The 13,603-nt window shown below is 42.7% G+C and overlaps 1 protein-coding gene across 2 annotated transcripts in view; it reads right to left on the bottom strand.

Annotated features, from left to right (window-relative positions):
- Positions 1-13,603, bottom strand: part of ncapg2 (non-SMC condensin II complex, subunit G2) — a 93,949-nt gene that overhangs the window by 62,527 nt on the left and 17,819 nt on the right. For both annotated transcript variants that reach the window (XM_048560354.1, XM_048560362.1), the window contains exons 6-8: positions 12,536-12,670; positions 2,776-2,870; positions 1,404-1,473 (exon numbers count right to left, since the gene is read on the bottom strand). In XM_048560354.1, the coding sequence (XP_048416311.1) occupies positions 1,404-1,473; positions 2,776-2,870; positions 12,536-12,670 (300 nt within the window). The remainder of the gene's footprint in view (positions 1-1,403; positions 1,474-2,775; positions 2,871-12,535; positions 12,671-13,603) is intronic.

The raw sequence follows: 13,603 nt of genomic DNA, 5'->3' as shown, positions 1-13,603 counted from the left end.
TGAAGGGTCTAGGCCCGAAACGTCAGCTTTTGTGCTCCTGAGATGCTGCTTGGCCTGCTGTGTTCATCCAGCCTCACATTTTATTATCTCACATTTTATTATCTAGGCATACCAATATACTGTCTGTACCACCTTATTCACTTGTGTTATCACTTTCAGGGAGCTATGGACTTGCACGCCAAGATCTCTCTGTGGGTCAATGCTCATAAGGGTCTGGCCATCAACTGTATATTATTCTCTTGCATGTGACCTCTTTTAAAAAAAAAGCATACATCACCACACACTTGCCTAGACTCAAACTACTATTTCTCCATCCAACTTTCCAATTGATTTTTATCCTGCTGTATCTTACTATCCACAATTACATCAATTTTCATGTTGTCTTCAAATTTTGAATCAGATGAGCTACATTTTCATCCAATCACATATATTGCAAACAACAGAGGTCCCAACAATGACTCTTGCAGAACACCACTGATCAAAACCCTCGAATCAGAAAAACACCCCTCGAAAACCATCTTCTATGACCAAGCCAACTTACTAACTCATCTTGGGTCTCATGTCACTTAACCTTCTGGAGTAGCCTACCAAGTGGGAACTTGTCAAATACTTTACAATGACCATATAGACAACAACCGTTATTTTACCCTCAATTATCTTCATTACTTCCTGAAAAAAACTCAGATTTGGGAGACAAAATGTCCCCCACACAAAGCCATGTTGATTACCCATAATAAGTCCTTTAATATCCAAATACAAGTAAATCCTGTTACTGAGAATCTTCTCCAATAATTTATCATTGATGTAAGAGTCGTCAGCCTACAATTTCCTGGATTACCCCGTTGCGTTTTTTAAACAAAGAAATGACATTGGTTATCTTCTAGTGTTCGGGACCTCTCCTGTGGCTAAAAAGGATACAAATTTCTCTGTCAAGGCCCCAGTAATCTCCTCCCTTGTGTCCTTCAGTATTCTGGGACAGATTCCATCCGGCCGAGGGGACTAATCCACTTTAATGTTTTTCAAGACACCCAACACCACCACCTTCTTAATATCGATATTCTCTGGAACAGAACATAGAACAGTACAGCACAGAACAGGCCCTTCAGCCCACGATGTTGTGCCGACCATTGATCCTCATGTATGCACCCTCAAATTTCTGTGACCATATGCAAGTCCAGCAGTCTCTTAAATGACCCCAATGACCTTGCTTCCACAACTGCTGCTGGCAACGCATTCCATGCTCTCTCAACTCTCTGTGTAAAGAACCCGCCTCTGACATCCCCTCTATACTCTCCTCCAACCAGCTTAAAACTATGACCCCTCGTGTTAGCCATTTCTGCCCTGGGAAATAGTCTCTGGCTATCAACACAGCCCTCCCTAATTTTAAAATTAAGATCACTCACCTTCAGAAACATTCCAGAAGCCCTTTTCCAAGCTCTAAAATATACCTCAGCTACATAGGTCATGATGGATCTACAGGCAAAAATTCACAAGCATTATTAAGAGTTAATCATAACAGGAAAAGAACAATATTACAAAATGCAAAGCCTGGAAAGCCCTGATACTTAAGTATTAATTCAGTGCCTTGGAACTCCAATCAGAGAGCATGACAATCCTGAAATTCTCAACCTATCCAGAATTAAAGCCACATGATAATTGCAGACAAACAAGTCTCAAAATTGGAATATAGAAAACCACAGATCTAAATACAAAGTTAAGAAAAGGCATATCCCTGGAGAGAAACGATTATGGCTGTACCCCTCTCAAAGAGATTACTAGAGGTGACAGCGCACATGGTCGTCTGGCCTGAGCAAGAAAGGAGTTATAAAGTATCAAGTTCAGGATAAAGAGATTATAACATTACAAATAATAAAAATAATCTGATCAATTAGCAAAACATAGTATTCCAGCTTAGATTTCTAATACTAACTATAGTTCTGGCATCACATTGGAAAGATGTAATGTAAGATGTGCAGTAGTGGTTCCAAGGATGAGGAACTTTTCAGTTATGGAGACTGAAGAAATTCTAACATTCAAGTCTATGGGCCAAAAACTGGAAAGTGGAATTAGTGTAGATAGATCCCGACAGACAAAATGAGGTGAAGGCCTAGTTGTATGACTCTGACTCTAAACTGGGACTGTTATGCTAGGAGAGAACGAAATTAAGAGGAGACCTGATAGAAGTTTTCAAAATGAAGAGTGGGCTGGAGAGATAGGAGAAACTATTCCTGCTTGTAAAAGAAACAAGAACAAGAGTGCACAGATTTAAAGTGGCCCACAAAAGATGCAAGGTTGAATTGAGGAAAACATTTTCACTGAGTACTTAGGGTATAAAATGCACTGTCTAGAAGTGTGGTGGAGGAACGTTCAATTGAGACATTCAAGAGGGCAGTGGATGATTATATAGATGAAAATAAAGATGCAAGGATATTGTAAAAAGCAGTGAAATGGCAATGATGCTTGTTTAACCAGCAAGTGCAGGCACGATGGGCAAATAGTCACCTTTAAGCCATAATACTTATGAGATTGTGATACTTTGTAAACTGATTACACATCATCCTTAAACTTTAATTCCAAACACTTATAAAGTAATTGATAATTGACAAATTATTTAGTTAGATATTCTAAAGGTCAAGGGTTTTTCATATTCTAGAACTGCCTAATTAGAAAATCACTACATAAATCAAAAGATTCACTCACATTGCAGAATTTAAATTAATTCTCAATGCATGCTTTTCTTGCCTTAACCCAATACTCTAATTACTTTGTTCATACTTAGGAAAGAAGTGCAACTGGTTCTTAATGGCGTCATGGATCATCTTGATGAATTCTACATCCCAGCTAAACAAAAAACTTAAAAATCGCCTTCCCTGAAAAGAAACAAACAGCAGTGTAAACTCACAACGAAAAAGAAATAAACTCTGCATTTATACAGAGCTTTACACAACTCCCAGATCATCCTAAAGTTCCTTATGACCAAAGTACTTTTGAATAGGAAAAAAATAAATGTTGCTGAAGATCTGAAATGAAAACAACGGGCTGGAAAATCTCAACAGATCCAGTGGCAGCTGTAGAAAGTGGACCAGTGTAAACATCAAGCCAAACTAATCTTCTTTGGAGCTGAACAGACTTGGGAATGTATCAATGTGGACTTCACCAGCTTCAAAATCTCCCCTTCCCCCACCGCATCCCAAAACCAGCCCAGTTCGTCCCCTCCCCCCACTGCACCACACAACCAGCCAGGCTCTTCCCCTCCACCCACTGCATCCCAAAACCAGTCCAACCTGTCTCTGCCTCCCCAACCTGTTCTTCCTCTCACCCATCCCCCCCTCCCTCCCCAAGCCGCACCTCCATGTCCTACCTACTAACCTCATCCCACCTCCTTGACCTGTCCGTCTTCCCTGGACTGACTTATCCCCTCCCTACCTCCCCACCTATACTCTCCTCTCCACCTATCTTCTTTTCTCTCCATCTTCGGTCTGCCTCCCCCTCTCTCCCTATTTATTCCAGAGCCCTCACCCCATCCCCCTCTCTGATGAAGGGTCTAGGCCCGAAACGTCAGCTTTTGTGCTCCTGAGATGCTGCTGGGCCTGCTGTGTTCATCCAGCCTCACATTTTATTATCTTAGACTTGGGAATGTCATGGGTTTTATGCTTTGGTTGGGAGGGGTGGCTTCAGAAGTTGCAGACATGCTCTCCGAGCCGGTGGGTTTCATCACCCTGCTAGGTAACATCATCGGTGCACTTCCGGTGAAGCTTCAGTCTTCTGTCCTGTGTACTATTTATATGCCTCAGTTTGCTGGGGTGGTTGGTATTACTTCCGGTTCTGTTTCTCAGCGAAATTAGACCCTTTGTACAAATCAATGTGTTTGTTGATGGAGTTCCGGCTGGAATGCTAGGCCTCCAGGAATTCCCTGGCATGTCTCTGTTTGGCTTGTGCAATTATGGATGTGTTGTTCCAGTCGAATTTGTGTCCCTCATTGTCCATGTGTAGTGAGACAAATGAGAATTGGTCATGCCTCTTGGTCGCTAGCTGGTGTTCATGTATCTGTATTGTCAGTTTTCTTCCAGTTTGGCTTATGTGGTGTTTTAAACAGTATGGTATTTTGTATGTTAACCGGTTTTGCTGGTTTGGGGTATGGGATCCTTTGTGTTCGTCAGCAGCTGCTGTAGGGTGGTTGTTGGTTGTGGGCTGCCCTGATACCTAGGGGTCTGAGTAGTCTTGTCATCATCTCTGACATATCCTTAATGTATGGTAGGATGATGAGTTAATCTGGTCATATCGTGTCTTCCTGTTGTGGTCTGTCTTGGAGGTAATTGCTTTTTGGGTATCCATTCCTTTTGAAGACTCTGTTATACGTAGTCCTGTTCCGCTTTACATAGTTCTGGGTTGCTGCAATGTGTTGTGGCTCGTTTAAATGGTGTCCTGATGCAGCTCCATTTGTGGGCATTCGGTGGTTGCTAGTGCAACTGAGTATCCGGTCCATATGTGTGGTCTTTCGAAACTTGTCTCACTATACACGGACAACGAGGCAGACAAATTGGCCTGGGACACACATCCATAATCACACAAACCTAACAGAGACATGCCAGGGAATTCCTGGACGCCTGGTACTCCAACTGGAACTCCATCAACAAACACATGGAATTCTGGGCAGCACGGTGGCTCAGTGGTTAGCACTGCAGCCTCACAGCGCCAGGGACTCGGGTTCAATTCCAGCTCGGGCAACTGTCTGTGCAGAGTTTGCACGTTCTCCCCGTGTCTGCATGGGTTTTCTCTGGTTTCCCCCCACAGTCCAAAGATGTGCAGGCTGGGTGGATTGGCCATGCTAAATTGCCCGTCATGTTCAGGGGTGTGTGGGTTATAGGGAGACGGGTCTGGGTGGGATGCTCCAAGGGGCGGTGTGGACCTGTTGGGCCAAAGGGCCTGTTTCCACACTGTAGGGAATCTAATCTAATCTAATTAGACCCCGTGTACAAACCACTGAGAAACGGGACTGGAAGTAAAACCAACTACCCCAGCAAACTAAGGTATGTAAATAACAATAAGAGATAACAAAGTGTGAAGCTGGATGAACACAGCAGGCCAAGCAGCATCTTAGGAGCACAAAAGCTGACATTTTGGGCCTAGACCCAAGCTGAATGTCAGCTTTTGTGCTCCTAAGATGCTGCTTGGCCTGCTGTGTTCATCCAGCTTCACACTTTGTTAACTCAGATTCTCCAGCATCTGCATTTCCCATTATCTCTGACATATAAATAACAAGTTGGACAGAACACAGGCGCTTCACTGGAGGGGCACTGAAGATGTTGCCTAGCAGTGTGACGAGACATTTGCAACCAAATCCACCGGCTCAGCAAGCATGTCTACAACCTCATCCAGAACCCGAGCTGCAAGTCTACTTGAAAATTTTAAAGGGGAGTTGGAGTTGTGGCTGGAGTTGGAAGAGTGGGGAAAAAAAGACATCGAACTGGAGAACAGCATTTATGGCCTATTTTTATTAGTCAGGTGTTCTGCTGAAAGAAATGTGACAGCCAATTTGCTACTGGTGGTAATCAGTTCTGATGTAAGTTTAACTGATCAGAAACATGAATTGCTTCTTTCCACAGATACTGCTTCCTCCGCTCAGTTTTTCTACTTCTTTTTAAATTGCCGGCTGTAGTTTGTGCTGGCATTGGAAGGGGACCAGAGGAGGTTTACAAGAGCAATTCCAGGAACAAAGGGCTTATCACATGAAGAATAGTCGAAGATTCTGGGTCTGTACTCAAATGGGTTTAGAAGGGTTAGGGGAATCTCATTGAAACTTGAAAAACGCAGAGAGACCTGAATAGAATGGACATGATGTTTCCACTCATAAGAGAGCCTAGGACCCAAGGGCACAGGCTCAGAATGAAGAGGCTACCCTTAAGAACCGAAATGAGAAGGAATTTCTTCAATGGGAGGGTGGTTAATCTGTGCTGCAGAAGGCTGTGGAGGCGAAGTCAGTGAGCGTATTTAAGACAGACAGATAGGCTGTTCATTGGTAAAATCATCAAAGGTTACCGGGAGATGGTAGGAGAATGGGGTTGTGAAACATATCAGCCATGATCAAATGGTGAAGCCAACTTACTTGGGGTGAATGGCCTAATTCTACTCCTGTATCTTATGGTCTATTAAAAGCAAAATACTGCAAATGTCAAGCATCTGAAATCAAGGTGCTAGAGAAACTGTAGAGAGAGAAGAATTTATGTTTAGATTAGATTAGATTCCCTACAGTGTGGAAACAGGCCCTTCAGCCCAACAAGTCCACACCACCCCTGGCAGCATCCCACCCAGACCCATCCCCCTATAACCAGCACACCCCTGAACGCTACGGGCAATTTTTGCATGGCCAATCAACCTAGCCTGCACATCTTTGGACTGTGGGAGGAAACCGGAGAACCCGGAGAAAACCCACGCAGACACGGGGAGAATGTACAAACTCCGCACAGACAGTTACCCAAGGCTGGAATCAAACCTGGGTCCCTGGCGCTGTGAGGCTGCAGTGCTAACCACTGAGCCACCGTGCCACCCACGGTGCTTGACATGGAACCTAGTTAGAATCCAACGGCCACATAATGGTGCCAAAGTAGCAAAAGACTGATCACCCATCTCCATAGGGCAACTCCTAGCACTAATGCAGCTTTTGTGCTTGTAATAGTTTTCTTCAAACAGGTGGCCTATGGGCCTTTGAGTGCAAATCTGGAGAACAGTCATCTGAAGGTGTGTTGATCAAATGAAACTTTGGTGCTTGAATAGCTCCTGAAGCTGGATGTAGGGTGGGAGGACAGCCCTGATCATGTCAGGGATAACCACAAGAAAGAAGGGTGGCCTTTAACACTCTCCAGTGAAATTATTGCCACCGTTTCTCGACAAATTAATTCCTTTCCTGTCAGAACTGGTATCAGGTAAGGAATCTGTTTCTGTGCAGTATGACTATGACTACGTACCAGGCACTATTTGGAAAATTAGTACAACACAAGCCAAAATATTTAGTGAACTGTATTGTACTACTTAAGCAGCTAGTTGGTGCCCCAAACGTGACTGCCTCAGAATTACAGCAAAGCTCTCTTTCAAAGGTCTTCTTTACAAAGGCATGCTACAAAAAGTCTTCCAGATTGAACATTCAGTGCGCGATATGACGTGTTTCAAACTGAGGTAACTTAATACAATTTCAACACTTCTGATATTCACAGTGTAGGTTCCATGTCAAGCACATAGCTGAGAGTTTTCCAGCTCAGTGTACTATGGCTGAAAGGTTTTGGCAGCAACTTTTCTCATTGTACCCATGTGGCAACTGCTCAAAGCATTAGTGCATTTCTCAGCATTTTAGTCCTGCACTTTGGAATGTGCCACGTTGTGATACACAATCCAGAACAACGCTTTGCAGTGAACCACCACCAAATTTCAGGAGAACCAATGAGTGTTTTTCAGTGTTGATGGTCCTCCAGCCACTGTCGACCTTTATCTCATGTTCTTATGAACGTGCAGAACAGTGTCAATACAGCTGGTCAGGCTGAACCCCTTCAAAAACCACTGCACCTCTCTTCAAATTTCATTCTTAAAGGCACATTCCAGAAAATGGACAATGGTCTCTTTCCCAACTTCAAGATGACACATAGATGGGGTGAGACTCTAAGAATGTAGGAAGGATCTGGCAGGGAGGGCCTTTCTCACCATGAGCCAAGCCATTCCTTGATGTCAGCTTACAAGTCCTGATGATCATGCAATCTATGATACGGTTTTGCTCAGGGAACCATCCAAAAGAGCTTTCCATTTTTTTTCTTGAACGAGCTGATGGTTGCCATGTCATAGAACCTTCGGTCCATCTTACCATGCTGACCAGATATCCTATATAAATTTGGTCCCATTTGCCAGCATTTGGTTCATATTTCTCTAAACCCTTCCTACTCATATACCTACCCAGATGCCTTTTAAATGTTGTAATCATACCAGCCTCCATCACATCTTCCGGCAGCTTATTCCATACACACACCACCCTCCACGTGAAAAAGACGCCCCTTAGGTCCCTTTTAAGACTTTCTCCTCTCCACCTTAAACCCATATCCTCTAGTTTTGAACTCCCTCACTTCGGGGAAAAGACCTTGTCTATTCACTCTATCCATGGCCCTCATGATTTAAAAAATGTCTATGAGGTCACCTCCCAGCCTCTGACACTCCAGGGCAAATGGACTCAGTCTATTCAGTCTCTTTCAATAGATCAAACCCTCCAACCTTGGCAATATCCTCGTAATTTTTTTCTGAACAATTTCAAGTTTCACACATCCTTCCTGTAGGGGCAGACCAGAATTGCACACAAGTGGCCTAACCGATGTGCTTTACAGTCACAATATGACATCCCTACTTCTATACTCACCTTCTTCACTATCCTGTCTACCTGCAACTCCACTTTGAGGGAACTATGAACCTGCACTCCAAGGCCTCTTTACTCAGCAACACTTCACAGGTCCTTACCACGAGGTGTGTAAGTACTGCCCTGTTTTGCCTTTCCAAAATGCATCACCTCACATTTATCTAAATTAAATTCCATCTACCACTTCTTGGCCCATTGGCCCATCAGATCAAGACTCTGTTGCACTCTGAGGTAACCTTCTTTGCTGTCCACTACATCGCCAACTTTACTATCATCTGCAAACCTACGAACCATATCTCCTACATTCACATCCAAATCATTTATATAAATGATGGAAAGCAATAATGTGCCTTCATAGAACATAGAACATAGAACAGTACAGCACAGAACAGGCCCTTCAGCCCACAATGTTGTGCCGACCATTCATCCTCATGTATGCACCCTCAAATTTCTGTGACCATATACATGTCCAGCAGTCTCTTAAAAGACCCCAATGACCTTGCTTCCACAACTGCTGCTGGCAACGCATTCCATGCTCTCACAACTCTCTGCGTAAAGAACCTGCCTCTGACATCCCCTCTATACTTTCCACCAACCAGCTTAAAACTATGACCCCTCGTGCTAGCCATTTCTGCCCTGGGAAATAGTCTCTGGCTATCAACTTCCTGCAAATATTTTCCACAAGTTTTAGGTGGTATGCCACAGTGCAAAAGCTTGACGTGTTCCACAAAAATGTGGTCAGACACACCCTTCATAAAATCGGAAACAGATAGCATGTCAGCAGAGAAATGACCCTTAGCGTTCACATGTCAAGTATTCATGTACAGCTTGATATAGCCACACAAAAGGTGGCCATTAGGATGAAGACAGTATATGTAAGCTTTTAGCTAACGGTTTGTCAATCATGGCCCTGCAACTATACTCCATCTTCAATTCCTAAATGGAGTGGAAAATGGCATGGATAATCATGACAACTCAGCTGAGCAAAGGACCAGATCTGCATCATGTACTTCAACACAAAGAATGTCTTATATCTGACAACTGGGTTCTTACACAAAACTGAGGGGCAGCTTTGTTCTCAGATGCCTAATTTCTGTTTTGTTTTGAAATTGCTCCTTCTCCTACTTGTTCCTAGTGCATGCCCCAGTCGCTCTGAATCACAATCCAATTACCATCAAGAAGGGCATCTTGGTTGTGATCAGGACAAAAGATCAGCCTGGTCAGTTCTAAATGAATATGGCCTCACTTGTGCCAGAATCTATCTTGGACGTGTCTCAGCAATTCAGTTGGTCACAGTTCTCATCAAGAAAGAGATATAAAAAGTTAAAGCTTCACTTCTTGTACTTATTATACTAAAACACAAGAAAACTAACTTTACTAAAGGTCAACAACCTGTGTACCAAACACATCAGCCCTCCCGGTCAGAATTTCACAAGGAGAGGTCCATCCATGACAGCCTGGTCTACCCCTCTGTCACACCTAACACTTCCACATGCATTGCAAACATCCCTCCCACCCCAAACTCCACACATACCACCTGCCCATATAATCATAGGGGGTTTAAAGCTTTTCCTTTTACCTCTGCCTTTTTCTTTCTCCAAAAGGCTCAATACACCTTTCAATATATATATTGATTTTGCTACTTACAATGTAGTTTCCTCTACATTGGAAAGAGCAAAGACAGATTAACTGCTTTGTGGAACACCTCTGGTCTAGAAGTAAGGATAATCCAAACCTTTCAGTTACTTGCCATTTCATTATACGGTCTTGATCTCATGATATTACTTCCGTCCTAAACAAAAAACAAGAGTTGCTGGAAAAGCTCAGCATGTTTGACAGCATCTGTGAAGAGAAGTCAGAATTAACATTTCGGGTCCTCCACTGAGGAAGGATTCTTTTGGTTTCCATTCTAGGCTTGCTGCAGTGTTCTAGCAAAGCTCAACACAAGCTAAAGGAACAGCAGTTCATTTTCTACTGAGATAATTTACAGCCTTCAAGACTCAACATTGAGTTCAACAACATCAAAGCATGAACACCGTCCTCTATTTCGCTTTCACTCCCTTTTCCCCTCCAATACCTTGATTGCATGGGTTTACTCTCAGGAGAGTTACCATATTCTACTATTCACACCTATCATTAGCACCTATTTTACATCTAAATCTTTGTTTATTATGATTAGCATTCCCTTTTGCCTTTTGTTCTGAGCACCCTCACTATTTGTTTCACTTTCTCCCCCTTTGTCAACAACATAAAAAACATCATTTTCTAGCCCCTTCAATTCTGACGAACGGTCACTGGATTGGAAACTCACTCTCTTTCTCAGTGCACAGGTAAAACCAGATCTGCTAAGTTTCTACAACAGCTTCTGTTTTTATTTCAGATCTTCAACATTCACAATACTTTACTTTTATTGTTGCAGACAGAGTGCTTGGTCAATGGTCATTAAGTTGTTTATCCAAATAAAGGAGTCTTAAAATGTAAGGTTCTGACATATCACCCTCCCAACCATTAACAAAGGCAAGATACCTACCTTTGTGCAATGGCCAACTACTCTGTATGACTCACAAAACCATTTAAAATTGTTTATTTAATCAAAACCATACATAATTTTGCAGATGAGTTCTATGCAGAACCTTTAAGAATGAAAACAGCTATTACTGTGCGATAAATATTACATGATCAGTGTAATGGGTCTCGGATGGCTAAACCACAAGATTAAAATGTGGCAGAATTTATCATTAAAATGGATGAATGCACATTGGACAGTAGGTGTCATAAACTGAGGTTGGTCAATAATAAGTGCTAAGCAGCAGCACTCCTGTTAGAGAGGAAGTACTATGGAATGGATATATGTTCATTCTTTGATGAGTTAGGGCATGATGTCACACTGTAGGAAGAACATGGAGGTTTTGGACAGAGTTGAAGAGTACAACCAGCCCAGCTCTTCCCCCCCACCCACTGCATCCCAAAACCAGTCCAACCTGTCTCTGCCTCCCTAACCGGTTCTTCCTCTCACCCATCCCTTCCTCCCACCCCAAGCCGCACCCCCCGCTACCTACTAACCTCATCCCACCTCCTTGACCTGTCCGTCTTCCCTGGACTGACCTATCCCCTCCCTACCTCCCCACCTACACTCTCTCCACCTATCTTCTTTACTCTCCATCTTCGGTCCGCCTCCCCCTCTCTCCCTATTTATTCCAGTTCCCTCCCCCCATCCCCCTCTCTGATGAAGGGTCTAGGCCCGAAACGTCAGCTTTTGTGCTCCTGAGATGCTGCTTGGCCTGCTGTGTTCATCCAGCCTCACATTTTATTATCTTTACAAGAATACTGCCTGGATTGGAGTGCATTAGCTACATGGAGAGGTTGGACGAACTCAGACTGTTTTTGTTCAAGTATCAAAGGCTTTAGGGCAACCTGACGGAAGTACATAAAATTATTAGAGGCACAGGTAGGATAAAGAGGTGGAGTATTTTCTATACTGACACACAAACAGGCAGGGAATAGAAGGATATGGAACATGTGCAGGCTGGTGGGATTATTTTAGAATGGCATCATGGTCAGTATGGACATGGTAGACCAAAGGGCCTGTTCCCATGGTGTGCTATTCTATGTTCCACAGTCTGCATGCCAATGCACAAATACAGCATATAAAGAACAACCAATTATAGTTACATGACATCCACTGGGTTTTGTGGCACTGTCTCTTCCTCTCGGCCAGAAAGGGCATGCTCAAGTTTCACCTGCCACTAAGTTGTGACAAAATATGTCCCAGCAGGTTGATGAAGGTACTTTTTGTGGACATATAACACCAGGGTTTAAGTGAAAAATAAAGCAGATTATAGAAATGTAAAAGTACAAAACAGAAAATGTAGACAACTCTCAGTCTCCAAAGTCACTGTATGACTCTGTGAATCAAAACAGCATTTTCTTTATAAAGAAAAGAATTCAGTCAATTATTCAGAACAATGACTGAAGTATAAATTTCTGTTGTAATATTAAATACAGCCAAAGTATTTGCAAGTTGTACACAGTACTCTGCGACAATCAGAAATGAAAACTTGTTTTCAGATAAGTATGCCAGATGGTCACTGCTTTGAAACATATTCTGCTTAAACATATTTGCATTTAAAACACATGAAAACTCACCTCTTCTTTTTTCATGAAGGCAACACTCATGAAACACTGAAGCAAAGTATTTTTCACCTCATTGCTGTCTTCAGACTTGAAATCAAAATTTTGCAAAGCTTGATGGAAGTGCCAGAGTCGAATTATATCAGCGTTCTGTGCACAATGAAGTGGAAAGGTTAGTAACGTTTATTGGACTGACATCTAAGAGTTACAAGAAAAATCAAGAGAAAATAAAGTAATAATATAGGTAACTATGAACAAACTGAGTGCATGTTGACAATTACAGTATTTCAGGAATCACTTGGAATAAGGCACAGCCACAAGATCACAAGCTTCTCACTTTATGCAGGGTAACACTTTCATCTATTAGAGTCATAGAGTCAGAGATGTCCAGCACAGAAACAGAGTCTTTGGTCCAAGTTGCCCATTCTGACCCAATATCCTAAATTAATCTAGTCTCATTTGCAAGCATTTGGCTCATAACCCTCGAAACCGTTCCAATTCATATACCCATCGAGATGTCCTTTAAATGTTGTAACTGTACCAGCATCCCCCACTTCCTCTTCCACACACATACCCACCCTCTGCTTGGAAACGTTCGGTTCTTTTTAAATCTTTTCCCTCTCACTTCAAACCAATGTCCCCGAGTTTTAGAATCCCCTACCCTAAGAAAAAGACTTTGGCAAATCAGACTATTGAGCCAAGTCCAATGTTATCTTGTTGGAGAAGTAATTTGTCGAGCGACAATCAGAACAGAATATGATATAAAAATGTTTGTCTTCACTACTCATCCTTATTACGTTTAAAGTACAAAATGCCTTTTATATATCCCTTGTTTCCTTGCAAGCTTGATTCTGCTTTTGCTTTGCTTCAATTGGATTTTGGGCCAGCATTTACAGCTCATTCGTAGTTGCCCTCAAGGAGGTGATGAGCTGCATTCTTGAAATGCTGCAGTCAATTTCCTTTAAGCAGCCCCACAGTGCTGTTAGTGGAGTGAGTTCCAGGATTTTGATCTAGCGACACTGAAGTATTGGCACTATATTGATATTAGTGATTTTGAATTTGGAAGCTGCTAAGCAGGCTTGG

This window comes from Stegostoma tigrinum, chromosome 2 (assembly GCF_030684315.1).
Source record: "Stegostoma tigrinum isolate sSteTig4 chromosome 2, sSteTig4.hap1, whole genome shotgun sequence".
Lineage (NCBI taxonomy): Eukaryota > Metazoa > Chordata > Chondrichthyes > Orectolobiformes > Stegostomatidae > Stegostoma > Stegostoma tigrinum.
Note: the sequence above shows the minus strand (reverse complement) of the source record. Positions and strands in the feature narration are given on the sequence as shown.